The sequence below is a fragment of the Alligator mississippiensis genome, chromosome 12 (genome assembly GCF_030867095.1).
Source record: "Alligator mississippiensis isolate rAllMis1 chromosome 12, rAllMis1, whole genome shotgun sequence".
In the NCBI taxonomy this organism is placed as follows: domain Eukaryota; kingdom Metazoa; phylum Chordata; order Crocodylia; family Alligatoridae; genus Alligator; species Alligator mississippiensis.
The window spans coordinates 41,078,162-41,093,413 of NC_081835.1; the positions used below are offsets into that span (position 1 = coordinate 41,078,162).

At 47.9% G+C, this 15,252-nt stretch overlaps 1 protein-coding gene across 3 annotated transcripts in view; it reads right to left on the reverse strand.

The window, feature by feature from the left end:
• Nucleotides 1-4,855: 4,855 nt before the first annotated feature.
• DAG1 (dystroglycan 1) overlaps nt 4,856-15,252 on the reverse strand; it is a 124,956-nt gene continuing 114,559 nt past the window's right edge. For all 3 annotated transcript variants that reach the window (XM_014597974.3, XM_019497009.2, XM_019497010.2), the window contains one exon: nt 4,856-10,254. In XM_014597974.3, the coding sequence (XP_014453460.1) occupies nt 7,849-10,254 (2,406 nt within the window). In that variant the 3' untranslated portion in view covers nt 4,856-7,848. The remainder of the gene's footprint in view (nt 10,255-15,252) is intronic.

A 15,252-nucleotide genomic window follows, 5' to 3' on the forward strand; every position in this document is an offset into this window, starting at 1 on the left:
TTTATTTTTTTAAATATTTTGTCCTGATTTATGTGTTTGTGTAGTGTATATAGAAGCAATTGCATAATAGCTCAGAATTATATCTTACTTTTGTATATTGTGTGGGAAGGTAGTGGGGTATTTGGAGGGGAGTGGTGTGTATGTGGTTGGGGGACTGTGTGGTTGGGGAGTGTCTGCGTGTGTGCGGTGGGGTATCGGTATGATAGAGGGCAAGGGGTGTGTGTGGTGTAGAGGGTGTGTGTGTGCAGGGGAGGGTGTGGGCATGTGTATGGGTGTGTGTGGGGTATGTGTGTGGGGGGGTCCCTAGAGCTGCATGTGGTGGCAGGCGGTGGGGCCAGCCCAGCTGGGCCACATAGCGCACAGCTCCCCAGGCACTGGTGAGACCAGAGCTGGAGTACTGCGTTCAGTTCTGGGCGCTGTGCTTTAACAAGGATGTGGTAAAGCTAAAGAGAGTCCAGAGAAGGGCCACCCATATGATCTCAGACTTTCACAGCAAGCCATACGAAGGAAGGCTGAGGGACCTGGGACTCTTCAGCCTGGAAAAGAGAAGGCTGAGAGGGGACCGGGTAGCAGCTTAGCGCTACATCAGGGGAATATATCAAGGGCTTGGCAAACAACTGTTCACTAGGGCAGGCTTGGGGAAAACCAGGAGTAATGGCCACTAACTCTTGGAAGACTGTTTCAGGCTCAACATTAGGAAAAACTTCTTCACAGTTAAGAGTGTCCAGACTGTAGAATCAGCTCCCTCCAGAGGTGGTGCAATCACCTACCCTGGAAATCTCCAAAAGGAGACTGGACAGACACGTTGCTGGGGTCACCTGACCCCCAGTTGTCTTTCCTGACTGGTGCAGGGGGCTGGACCCGATGACCTTCCGAGGTCCCTTCCAGCCCCTTGCAATCCAGCCCCTATGAAAAATCCTACCCATGTTCCTGACCACACATGGCGGCAGCGTGCGGGGCCAGCCTGGCCCAGTCCCACAATGCACGACTCCCTGTGCTCCACCAATGGGAGTCCCTGGCCCTGGTGGGGTCCTTACCTGAATTTCCACTCTTGCAGGGAGGGAGGGATGGGAAACAGCCACAGGGTTGCCAGGCAAAAGCCTCTGCAAGGCAGAAGTTTCTTGTCTCCCCTATCTGGGGGCTGGGAAGGTTAGGCCAGGCTGGAGCGGGAGTTGGTTGCTCAGGAACCAGAGCCGGAGCTGTTGCTCCAGTGGGCACCCACGTCTCCTGTATGGAGGTGCTGGCTTTCAGAAGGGCAGCCGAGGTCCAGGGCTGGTGATAATGGTCTTTCTGCTTTCAGAGGGGCCCTGTGGGCCAGATGGTATTGCCTGGTGGGCTGGATTCACCCCACGGGCTGCATTAAATAGACTTTATATTTTGTAAGCCCCAGAATAAAGAGCTGCAGACAAAGGGAGCAAACCCATGTTCACCCTAATGCCAAACACAAGTAGCTTTGATTACTCTCTTTGCTTGGTCTGTGCATCCATCCCAATCTTCTCCAGCACTCAGACTCAGGGAAGCTCATAGAAGGGATGTTTCCCTTGCAGAATGAGGAAGGCTGTTTCTCCAGTGTCTACCAAGCCAAGGAAGTATGCCACTGGGTCTGCCTGCTATTAAGAGACAGGATTCGGGAAAGATGAGCCAGAGTACAGCAGTAGCCCTTGAAGGGACAACTGCTAACAGAGAGGATCTTGGCATTCCCACCAAGACACCGCTCTTGCTACACCTATCCTGTGAGCCAGATGAGTGGTGTGGGGCTGGTTTGAGAGCTGGATCAGGCCCATAGATTCTCCTCCCTTTTCCTTTCTGAGCATACTGGATCCAGTGGCTGCTCTGGCTAGTCTGAGATCCATGCTAAGGCCCCTCGGCCAGAGTCTGTCACATGTGACATGCATTTCGGCTGCTCTAGGATCCATGTGTGCTGTATCAAATATACTTGGGTAGGGGTATGCGGTTAGAGACCCACACCGTGCCCTGTATGGGTCTGCTCAGACCAGGGGTGGGCAAAATGTGGCCCGGGGGCTGGATGCAGCCCGCCAGGCCATTTTATCCGGCCCACGGGGCCCCTAAAACATTTAGAAAATTAATATTTATCTGCCCTGGACTGCCTGTTATGTAGCCCTTGATGGCTCAGTGAAACTCAGTAAGCGGCCCTCTGCCCAAAATAATTACCTGCCCCCAGCTCAGACCCAGGGGTAGCACTGGGGACTGGATGGCAGGGCTTTGTGGGCTGGATCCAGTCTGCAGGCCTTATGTTTGATACCCCTGTGCTGCACCTTCTAGCTATTTCCAAGCAGTAATTCCACAGGGCAGCTACCCTCTTTGCCAGGAGCTGGGAAACGAAAGAGGGACTCAGGTTGTACCAAAAGCTATAAGGGAAAGTAGAGCTCTCAGCTTGTTCCTGATCTTAGAAAACCGAAGGCAGAGGCAACACTGCGAGGGAGTGAGCTTCGGTAGCAAAATTAACTTGAAAGTACAAAATTAACTCTACCCGCAGACTCTAAAAAAGGCCTTGTTTCTGCTTTTTGTAGCAAACACACCCTTTTGTAATGGGATCAGGGCTAGGTGCCTGAGGCTCTAAATGAAATAGCAGTTTAGTAATACCCCCAAAAAACTCTGAAGAGTTTCAATTTAAATGCAGCAGGTGTCAAGAAGGGAGTTACCTGACACTCATCAGTCATAATGAATGCTTCCATAAGGAATCCATAAATAGAGGAGCTCTGCATAGAATCCTCCACCTCCTGTCATAGCTGAACCTACGAGTATATAGTGTGCAATGCAGAGGAAAGGAGGTATCGTACCCACTGATATCTTGCTCAGCCAGCATCACACTATACCTGTTCTGTAGTGAAAGGAAATGCAGTGGGCCTGGGGAGTCTTATCAGCTGTCACACCAGGTACTCCCCTCCCTCCTGCTCCCAATTCCTCAAGTGCGATAGAGGAGCTGCTCCTTAGCTATGGCTGGGCACAGCATGGAGGGCTAGGTTTGGAGCACACCCACAGAAGGCCCATCTCTCATACTTTACTTGCCCCTTGAAAATAAAATACCAAATAGCCTTTTTTTTTTTAATGCTACCACTTTCTCATTCTCTCCACATGCTTCCTTTGTACACAGTGGGATTAACACTCTGCTGAGCAATCCCATTCGCAGCCTTAGGGTACAGCAGGATCCACAACCCAAGGATAGGTTCAGGAAAAGTCAAGCTCACACTTGCTAAATGCAGTTGGCAGCAGCTGGGCTGCGCTACCTGTTACCTACCTCTAAGAAAGCATGTTCTTCATAGCAAGAATGAGCATCGCTTTCCTGTCTGCATCAGTCAGCTGCCTGGCAGCTATGCAAACATTTAGGCAGTGCTTCTCACTAGCCTGGCATTCAGGCCAGGTTAAAATCAATTAATACAATATTTTAGAAAGCAGACAGGTCACAGTCAGAAGGTATTCTTTGCTGTTGTAATGGCAGCAGCTTATTTCAACTTATCTAGAATACAAGTAGATTTTCTCTATCTTCCACTCTGAAACTTGCCTCTCAAAATTGTCCAGTTGCTGCATGAAACTGTGCTTTAGACATACCATCACCTGCGTTTCAGGAATGCTACACGATGTCCACAGAAAATGGAAGTCACATTAACAGCACCCTGGGATGCACGTCCAATGTGTCAGGGACAAAATTAGCACTGCCTGATATCCATTAGCTGCTTTGCAGCACCCTTCAGCTGGCCTCAGAGAACTTCTCAGCACAGCCAACACCTGGAGGATGACCTCCACCTCCATCCCCTCTGCAGGCCTGAGTGACACTAGGGGCTGAGCAGGGCTAGCCAGCGTTCAGTGAATCATTGGCAACACTTGTTTTTTGTATACTGCCTATTTTGCCAGCCATGCAAGCAGATCCCAGTGTTCTCAAGTTTCATTTTCCTATGGCTTGACATTTTAAATTGCAATTGATCTGCTTAGCTGTAAATGGTCACACAAGTCACATAGCATAGCTTCTGGCTGCTGGTAGGGAAAATTTTGTGTTGTGAAAAACAACTTGAAACAGTTGTGAGTAACACTGATTTTCTATGAACAGCTGTATTAGTAAAACTCAATGGCTTGAACAGCAGGGAGCAAACCAAGCCACTGCCAAACCCTGCCAGGTGCAACATTCAAACCAGCCTCCATGGAGATTTACGGAAACTGGTTTAACTGGAACGGAATTTAAACCTAGTTAAATGATGTCTCGAATTCCTGTCTCCCTTCAGATGCAGTCAGAAAAGCGGTTCTCTCAGGCCATGGTTTGCTGCCCACACTAAATCTGCTCTGTGGAGACAGAAGGCCAAGTGCTGAGGTCTACCCTGAGTGGGATCAGCAGGAGGGTTATTTCAGTGTCAGTGAGGGCAGGGTAAAGCCCCACAGCCTCAGACCCTTTCATTAGGTGCTTTTGGGAGAACAGAGTTCTCTTCAGTAACCACAGAGAGCAGTAACTGTCCTCTGTTGCCTGTTTGACTGTCACGATGCAGATACACCTCACTGCTCACCGGGGAGGCTAGCACGTACATGAAGTCACCAACACACCACACCTCATGCTTTGGCTCTTGCATCACTAGACACTAACCAGGGGACACTGGAACTCTGTTGCATGCAAAGGCTGCCTACGACAGAGCAAATCTTCAGATTTCTCACAAAGGACTGGAGAGGCACTCCCCAGAGAGTCTGCTTTGCCACTGATAACACCTGCTGGGCCCAGGAAGCTTGCAGACAGGATCAAGATCTGCTCTTGCTTTAGTACTTCTTGTTGGGATCAATTCTCAGTTGCAGGATGCGACTCCTCAGTGGTGGGGACAAAGAGAAGCTGAGGAAGTGCTCGCAAGCCCACTGGTTTGTAGTAAAGTACACTGGTTTATTTAGTTGATATCTTTCTTTACAGAATGCAGAAAACACATCTTTAAAATGATATAAGGAAATAAAAACACATCAGTGGTTGGTGAACACTTTTTAATACAAGATTCTCTCAACATTACAGTGTCTAGTGGCATAAATAAACAGCACTGGCGCTAAGGGGAAGGCGGCCGATGAGAATGCCATTATTATTATTATTCTGTTCACTGCCCCTTCGCCTCCAGTTTCTATGGTGACAGGTAGGCCCAGGCCTGACAGGGTTTGCGCTTGCGCATGGCCAGTCTGGAGTGGTTGCAGTTGCTAGGGACAACAGCACTGTTTGGAAGGCCTTTCCAAATTGCAGCATTCAGGCTTACGAGGTTTTTGTGTGTAGATAGCTTCAGGTCTGCTGGATAGGCATCTGAGATGCAACCCTGTCAGCTCAGACCTCAACACAGCTACTTCTGGCACAACTGACTGGGGGGGAGAAGGGGGTAACCCTCTCATAGACACATCTCTAGTCTCAGCACAAAACAATCGGAGCATTCTGGGTGACAGAGCAGGGCATGACAATCTACCACCCCTTCCCCAGAGATCAGCAGGACAAGATGACCCTTGGACCTCTCCTGGGAAGCTTGCACAACTCAAATACAAGCCAATGCTCTAGCTCAGTGGGTGCTAACCCTTTTGGCAGGCATGCCACAAATTAGGCCCAAACCCTCCTCAAGTGCCATGCCAATTTCCTTCCCCTGCTTGACTTGCTGCTCTGCTTTCTGCTCCCTGCCCTGTGCTCCCTGCCTGTCCTTCTTTCTGCTCCCTGTTCTAATCTGCTACTGAGCTGCCTGTCCCTTTCCTGATCATGTGCGCCACATGCAAAGGCTGCCTGTGCCACTTGTGGCGCACATGCCGCAGGTTGGCCACTCTAGCACTCCTGCACAGAGGGAGGAAAGGAAGAGTGGCATTTGTACTGTGTGGCATTTTGCAACTGCATGCCTGTAAAGCCAGAAAGAGTAAAAACTTGCCTGAGGTTGTATCAAATGGGCACTGCCACCAATTGCTGACCCTCCACTCTACCTGGAGGTGCAGAAGCAAACAGACTGTGGAGCCAAGGAGGGCCTAACAAAATTAGACATGGTGTTTGTTTTAACTGACAAGATCTCTAAGCAGAGAAAAGGCTTGATGGTAAAAGCCACCCTAGCAAGTAGGAGCTGAAGGTCATTTTAACCATTCATCCATTAGTGTGTAACAGGCCATGTCAGCACACAAACATACTTTGCAAAACAGTCAATATGGCTTAAAGTGTCTGCTTGGTGTGCAAAGTCAGCCAGAGTCTGCCCAGCCCTAGCCCTGGCCAGGGCAGGGACACATTATTGCAAAGGGTTTTTTCCTCCCTCTAAATGTACCAAAAATAGTTCTCAAACGGTCAAGAAAAATCCATGCTTAAAATGATTTAGTCCAAAGGAAAAAAACAAAGGAGCAGCCTATGGGGCAACTCCAATCTTGCAGGAGAAACAGGTGGAAGTTCATTTTAAAAAGGCAAGAAACCTAGACGTCTCTAATACTTAACAATGACTATGAGAGACAGAACTTAAAGTGAGCAAAGCAGTCAGTCCCATTGCAGTGATACTAAGAAGCTGAGCTCATACAAACTGCTGTCAGCGTTACCATTTTTAATTATTTTTTAATAAAACAATTTGAGGCTGTATCAAAAATTTAGTAAAAAATTAGATTTGAGAATTCACTGATTTGTACTATGAACTATTCTGGCGCTTTTTCTTTCCAACCACCTGACAGCTATGCTGGCGTCCATGTGCGCAGAAGAGACTGGTGGGGGCGCACAGCATAGGTGGTTGGAAGAGCCAGAGGGGATGGAGGAGAGAGGCTGTTCCAATACTATGCTCAGGGAGGAGTCTTAAAATGAGGATATAGCATCACACTACATAAAAATATTGCATCTTCACTAAAATACCTCATGGAGTGTTTCAAAAACCAGTGCTTGCTGTTTAAATGGAGAAGTCAATGCAATGAAAAACCTTCTCCTGTTCCTGCCAGACCCCACTTCTGATGGTTTGCAGACACCACTACATGCCCCCACAGTGAAGATGAAGCACTGTTGCTGCAGCCACCCCTCTGAGCATGACTGAGCTTTGCTCTTTGTTAACAAATTAGTTCTTTTCCAAGCTAAGCTGAGCTATTCATCTCCAAGCTCTGTTTTCTAGTACCATGGCAAGGTGGATACAAGCAGGCCATCAACAGCACCCTAATGTGCAGGGTACTTTCTCTCTGCTTCACAGAGATGCCCAAAGTTAGTTTGACTAAACTAATGACTGTACTTTATAATACATGTAAAAATAGGATTTCCTTGATAAAAAAAACCCACTATCCCTAGATCCATTCTTTAACTGGATTTGAAACACTCCTGGAGCTTATTTTTAGCAAAGCCCTACCCCTCCCCTGTCCCCAAAACTATACATACAAGTTTAGGTAAACAGCAGATTAAATGTAAAAACTTAACGGAGTTCAGAAAGTCCCTTGAATTTAATTACTTGTAGGCTACCTTTCATGTTATGTCCTGTAGCTAGACACACGTGAATAGAAAAAACAGTACAGTTAGTGTTAAAGGCAAACAGCAGAGACCCAGAGTGCCACCCCCAGTGCTGCCTGCATGTTCGTCCATCCATCCATGCCCCTTTGCTCAAGTCCGCGTATGCTTTGAGAAGCCTGCTGTCAGAAATACCTTTGAGCCAAGAAGAAATTTTTCTATGAATAAAATAAAATAAAAGCTGTTAGGCAAAAATAAAACAAGTGTCCTCAAAGTTCCACAAGCACTCAGGTGTAGTGAAGGTATCTGGAGGGGGGCTGCTCAGGAGCTGGCTGGATCTGGGATTCTGAGTGTTGGTTTCTGGCTGGCAATGGATCTACAGGCCATCCATCCCCACAGACAGCACGGGTGTGGAACTAGAGGCCCCTTCTCCGCACAGAGTCTGCTGCTCATTAAGGGGGAACATATGGAGGTGGAGACCTGTAAGGGGTCATGTTCTTCGGGCGAGAGCCTTTACCTTCCATGGGTGCTGTGAATGGCGGGGGGGGCTGATAGGGAGGAGCGTTGGGGTCTTCATCCCGCAGTGGTGTATATTCTCCTATGGTGTCCTGATTCAGTGGTGTGGTCTCTGGCATACTCTGGTTAGGGTACTCTGGAGGAGGAAGCGGAGCTTTCTCCTCTTGAAGAATCAGGGGCATGCTGGAAGAAGGGGGTGGCTTGGAGTCATCCAGCTCGTCAGCAAAGATGATTGGCACTCCTTTCTTGATGAAGGTAGCTTGGTCTTCAATGGTTAGCTTACCTTTTCTCTTCTTGCGATAACAAATCATAGCAATGATTCCAGCAATAAGCAGGATAGCAGCTACCACAACTGCAGGGATGACTGTGTGTAAGTACACATCATCCTCACTGCTCTTTTCAGGGTCCTTCCCTGCTGCCAAAGTTGGTGTTGCCTCAGAGATAATCCTTCCATCGCCAGTCACTGGAATAAACTGAAAGGACTTACAACTGCCTGAGCCAACCACAGAAATGTTTATAGGCTTGAACTCTGGGTCTAAGGCATTTGAGAAGGCTGGGCTAGGACTACCAGATTCATCAGCGATTTTTTTGCTCATGGCCTTGATCTGCTCCTTTGGACATGGCTCTAGGGGCAAAGTGTTGTTTGTCCATTCCACTAAGATAGAGCCTTTGGTGATGTTCTGTAAAGTAATGGTGCTGCTATTCCTGTCTCCAAATGCAAAAGCCAGCTTCTTTACCAATAGTATCTTCTTACTGATGTCATTGGCTACTGTATTGTGGTCTCCATGGAATCTGGCTTTAAATTTAACTGGAGACTTTTCCCCATGCGGCTTTTTGTGGACATGTATTTCAAAAGCATCCACAGCAGAGAGGCCACCTTTGTCTGTGGCATACATAAAATACTCATGCTTCCCTATGTGGCTGTGATCAGGCAGACCATACATCAGCTGACTAGTGCTATTGAATTGGACCCAAGAGTTTTCTTCAATCATTTGCTGCTCCTTCAGTTTCAGAGTCAATTGTAGTTTATCTGTAGTGGTATCTTCTTTATCATAGAAAGTATCAGAAGGTATTTTGACCTCAAAGTAAGTGCCTTCCCATGCATCCACCCTATCAATGTGGTTTGTCAGCTTTGGTGGCTCATTTGGTTCCCACACATGGGGAATCCCACTAGTAGTGGTGCGTACACGGGTTGGTGGGGAGGAGGTTTCCAGCTTAGTTATTGGTGTTCTGGTTGTGCCAGAAGGCTTGGTAGGTCGTGGAGTTTTGGGTCTTCGTGTAGGCCTTCGTGTTGTTGCTGTAGAGGAATCTGTGGTTGAAGGGGTGGCTGGTTTCAGGGTGGTGACTCTTGGTCTCTTGGTGGTTGTAGGAGGTGTAACCACAGCAGTAGGCTCTACATAACTGGTCATTGTTGGACGAATCTGCCCAGTGACTGCAGTGGTAGTTTCTATTAATCTGGTTGGCTGAGTTGGTGCTAGAGTTGGTGTCTGAACAATAGGTCCTCTTGTTCTAATTGTAACTGTAGGTTTCCTTGGCAATGGTACAGGTTCTCTGACTGGAGGAGCTGTTGTTTCTGTGGGAGGTGCAATGGCTGGGGATGTGGGGGTGGGAATGATTCTGGTTGGTGGTTCCTGGATGGCAGTGGTGGGTGGGCCAATGGCAGTGACAGGTGTAGGAGTAGCATTGATCTGCCGCCTTATCCTTTTGGGGAGATGAGGTTTCTTGTTAGCGATGTGCCAGCCGACAACAGGGTAGCCAAGATGGGCAGACATTGTCCCTTCCTTAGCTGGAGCTTCAACACTGCTGATGTTAGGGACACTATTTTGGCTCAAAGAGCATCCTAATTTCCAGGAAAGTAAGGCCCCATTTTCCACCACCTTCTTTGCATTTCCTGGACCGGCCATGAAAGCTGACATATCAAAGAGTCTATTATTTACAACAGGAACCAACTTCATGTGGTGAAGTTCCACCTCTGAGAAGCTTCTCATTCGGTTTAGAAGTTCAATCCTCTGCTTTGGTGTCATTTTTGTTAAGTCAGCATCCAAAATTACAGTCAGGATAGTTACTGGCTCCTCTGCACCACATACAAACGGTATTCCCTCATTCAAGTCTTGGGAAGCTACTCGCACTGACTGGGGCTCATTGTGGTCTTCAGGATGAACCTCAATGGAAAAGACATTTGCATTTTGGGGCACATAACTTCCATTGGGTACAAGCTGCATTGCATTCACTGAGATATAATGAACACCTTTGTCAGTATCAAGGGGGAGACCTTCCAAGGTGCTACTGTCTGCTTCCCAATGCAACCAAGAAGGCAAGGAGTCTTTCCCAGCTTCAGAAATCTATTGAATAAACAAACAAACAAACACTGTAAGGTATTGTTGTGTTATAGAAATTAGTTAAGAGACTGATTCTAACACAATTAATATTTGAGTTACAGGTATTCAACAACTTATCTTGAAAGCATTAAAGAATTCTGGCCAGAATATAGTAGCTCCAAGTCTCCTCCTTAACAGAACATACCCAGGCTGATTTTTTTGTGTGCACATCTGTCCTCAGAATAATATGTCCTAACTAGGACAAGCAGATAATTGGGCAGCTGAAAATACTTACATGAACTCTTGTCTCCATGAAGAAATCTCCCTAGTATCTACTATATACCTCTCAAGTAAAGACAAGTATTTTATAGTCTGTTAAGTCAAAAGGAGAGCTATGAAACTGAAGTTTCATTATGAAACTGAATGAGTTTGACACCCCTAACACAAGTAATTAACAACAATAATTGAATACCAGACCCACGGCAAGCCACGATGGAGCCCCACTTGATACATCTTTCCAGTTTGAGAGTGAAACACCAAGTATGGTTTTCTAGTAAGTAGTATCCACCTTACAAGTTTCCTCTAGCTTCTTTAAGAGGATGTTATGTAACAGTATCAAAAGCTGTGTTGAAGTGGTCCCTCTCCACAAGGCCTGTTATCTTGGACTTTACAGTCTGTGGTTTGCACAGTAGGTTTCATGCATTTCTTAGAACAAGTCAGTCTTTAGATTCAAAATTAGCCTAAAATTCAGGGATTTGAATTTCCTAGAAGAGCATGACTTTGTCAACTAGAGACAAAGGCTTGCTCTGGCCTGAAATGTCTTTATCCAAGGACTCTAAATATCTTATTTGCTAATTTCTGAATATATTTATTTGCTTGTTTTGTTGCATAACTTGTAGCCATAGGTAATGGAGGCTGTATCCTAAACAAAAGCTTTTCCTTAAAACTCTGTAGGAAAAGGAGTCAAATATTCATATAAACAAAGATGGAACTTCCACATGCTGTGAAGGATCAAATTAAGGGTGACTGCACTTACTTTCTCCTCTTTCCAATTTATTTCCTATCTGACCCCTACTTGGTTTTCACCCTCACCTTTCTGGGCCCACACACACCCTGCCCTGCAGCTCACACTGAGCCTTGACCACACACACTTCTGCACACTGGGTCTCAAGAGGCATGAATAAAGCTATTTTTCATAACGCTCTCATAAGCCATTTTGTTCACGTAGAGAAATCCTGCATTTGTTCTGAAATGTCAGCCAGCAGACTGCATATTTCACTTTGCCAATCATTCCTTGCTATAGGGACTCTGCTTTCACTGCAGTTGTTTGTCATGAGCATGGCTGACGGTCTGAAAACATGCCAGGGTGCTTCCCCCTTCCCCACATATCAGGACAAATTACATGTGCAAAGCCACAGGATTTATTTGTTCTCGGCCCCAATTACCTGGTCTATACCAAGGCAAGGGAACAACACTGGCCCAACCTGTAGCACAGGGTGAGCAATTATTTTGCCTGGAGGGCCACTTAACGAGTTTTGGTGAGCTGTCAAGGGCTGCAAAGGTAGCCCCGCCCCGCCCCTTGACAGGTGCCTGGTGTGGAGGAAGCCCCTCCCCCCTCTGCCTCATGGCTGTGAGCAGGCAGCCCCTCCCCCATCAGTTTCATTTCACACTGAGCTGCGACCTGGGCTGGAGACATGCCTGAGGGAGGGGGAACCTGCTCCCTTTGTCTCAAGTTTCCCGCCCTCGCAGGTCATGGTACTAGGCCCCTCACCTGGGAAGGTGTTGTCATTTGGACGTACGGGGCAGGAGCCAATGGGGCTGCTTCTGGTGGGAACTTAGTGATGAGGTCAGAAAGGTTATTTAAGGGTCCCTCCATCTTGGGGGAGGGAGGAGAGCCATGTTGTGGGGACACAGCCAGCAAGCCATGCTGCCTCTAGAGCGGCTCAGTCAGTCAGCCCCTGGATGGAAGTGTGAGCAACTTTTCTGAGTTGCAGCCACTAACTTAGACAAAGGGCTCTAGAGTCACACATCAAAGGGCTACCAAGCCTCTCTGTTTGCTCAGGGTTATTCTTTTGCTACTCTTGACTTGTACCCCTCCCCATTCCTACCCTCGCTACCTAATAAAGCTGTCTGTTATAGCCAGCTGTGTTATACATGCTCGACAGGGATTGGGACAGCCTTCTTGCTCCCTTGGCTTGGCTGACCAAGGGAGGCTACTTTTTAGGCTTCAGGCTAATAGAAGCACTCCAAGATCCTAAGGTCTACAGGGCCTGTGTATCCCGGGTGGCACAGGGGCCAGACAGAGACAAGAGTCCAGGTGGTGGCGGTGCTATCCCAGGCTTGTGGGTGTGCTCCAGGAAAGGGGTTGGTCAGAAGTTGGCACCCCTGAGGAGGCATCCAAAGCCTGTTTTTTGGTGGGGCGCAGTGAGGTGGGTGGCTCAGGACAGAAGCACCCCCCTGCTGGCCCGCCACTGGTTGCCACCTTGGGACCAGAAGTCCCACTCCTAGCCCTTGACCTTTGCCACTGGAAGTCCCTCCCCTTGCCCCAAGAAGTACTCCTTTTTGGGCAGGGGGTTTGCCACCTTGGGACTGGAAAAAAACCCCAAATTATATACTAAAAACCAAACATTGACAATAACATATTTTAATTTTATGTTAAAAAAAAAAAATTGTCCTGATTCGTGTGTCTGCATGTTGTGTTTGTAGAGATGATTGTATAATACCTCAGAAGTCTTACTTCTGTATATTGCAGGGGTATGGAGGGGGTCAGAGGTATGGGGGGGGTGTGTGTGGTTTGGGGGAGGATGTGGGGCTATGTGTGTGTGTGTGGTTTGGGGGAGGATGTGGGGCTATGTGTGGATTTGGTTGGGTGGGTATAGCGGGTTTGAGGGGTTGTATGGGTGCATATGGGGTGTGCGCACGTGTGTGTAGCAAGAAGCAGGGCTCCTCCCAGAGGTGTGTGGGGGTGTGTGTGGGGGGGTGTGTGGAGGGGTATAGGGAAGGGTAGTGTTTGTGGGGTGTGTGACTTTGTGTGGGGGAGGGTTTGTGGGTATGGTGGGATGTTCATGGGAGCCCCCCACGTGCACCCCTGAGCCAGTCCACACCCGCCCCCACCCTGCAACAGCCCAGAGCCCACACATCCTGCAGCACGTCCCCACCACCACCAACAGCATGCAGCCCCCAACCCCATTCCCACTCTGGACTCACCCCAATGGGAGCAGATCAGCAGGAACCCATGTGCACAGCCCTGACCTGGCCCACCCTGCGCCTGTTCCACACCGTCCAGCCATGGTGTGTCCTGCTGCCCCCTGGGCACACAGCGGGGCAGGGGCAGCGGCAGCTCTGCAGCTGGGCTGCCTTTCTAAGCAGCCCAGGTGGCAGTAGCTCCTTCCAGCTGCCACCACCCCACTGCTGGGTCCAGCCCCGCAGTACTGGTGGGGATCTGTGCAGGGCCAGATGCAGAGTGACGGCACTGCAGGGTAGTGGTGACCGCCATCACCACTGTGTGCAATCTTCCCACCCACTTCTGAGAGGCAGCAGCAGCGTGGGGTGGTAGCGCCCTGTCCTGGCCCCCCCACCCCTTGACAGGCAATTTATATTAATTCAAATTCATATTTCATAATCAGTCAGAATACAATGCTTGACAAGGTAGCTTTACAATGAAACCTAACTTCCCAAAGTGTATGTGAGGATCAAAAGCAGTTAAAGGGATGGGGCTGGACTTCCTGGAGCTCTCTACCTTTTACAGAATCTGCTCTAGGAACTACTTTAAGTACATATGTGGTGCACCACGGAGGAACTGCTATTACACTGGTGATCATGAGCATGAAAAGCTGGGTAGGACTCTGCCTTCTCCATCCTTCTGAACTCTTCCTCTTACAATTCCCAGAAAGATTTAGGCCCAGAACAAACAAGACCAATTTTATGTTTAAGGCACTGGACTAAGACAGCAGATCTTTTCTAATTCCTCTCTCTCCCTTTGTAACCTAGAATAAGCCACTTGAATTTTCTAGGCCCCAATTCCTCATCTGTAAAATCTGGATAATACCTTAGGACCTCAGGTATGAATTAGGTGAAAAATCTGTCAATGTCTGAGGAGTGTAGCTATTAACAAGAACCATGAAAAAAAACTGTAAATAAACTCTTTAAGGACTGCAGGAAGCAGAAGACAGACAGTCACCACTCCTGCATTAGTAGCTAGATCAGCAGACATTCTCTTCTATTTGCAATTCAAAGCAAGAAGACAAGACCTTGGGACCTTCCAGGTCTCGTTTTTTATACTTGCTGCTTAAATAATACTGGAATTAGACATCACTTTGCACTGTGTGCAGAAAAAACACCGCAGTAGGAGAGACCAACAAGGCCTCAAATCTACTCTTTGCCGATCTCAATGGAACACCTGTTTCCTACTGATCTAAGATTTTTTCCTAGTGTTAAAATGTGGATACAAGTTCTGGTAGTTATAGGCAAAGTACTATATCCTGATTTGACAAAAAGAAGTTTGGTATTTATTGAATATAGAAAATAGGACTCCTTGTGATATTTTGTTTATATAGTTGAACATTTTGACTGCACACACACTCATTCACACCACAGAATTAAATTATGTTATGAGGAAAAAGCAAGTCACTCCTGGGCTAGGGATAAACATTAAAAAAAACGAAGCCTGAACTGATTAAATCTTTTCAGGTTAGTCTAACCTGCCTAGATTGAACCAATCTGCAAGTGAATAGACATTCTCTTTTCACTCAGGAAATGCAGGCACATGTCTGCAGTGGCTCAGGCCAGAAAAGGCAGCTCTGACCACCCTGCTCCACTCCCACATTCCACTGACCACCCTGCTCCACTTCCACAGCACAACCCCCCTGCTGGGAAGAGGCTTGCGCTTCCAGGAAACCATAGCAGGGGGTGCTGTCCACATCAGGTTCCCTGTCCCCTCACCACTCCAGGGGTGGGGACACAGCCAGAGCCTGGTCAGCATGGCCCCCTTAGGCGAGGGGGCAGAGAGGGGGTGGTTATTTC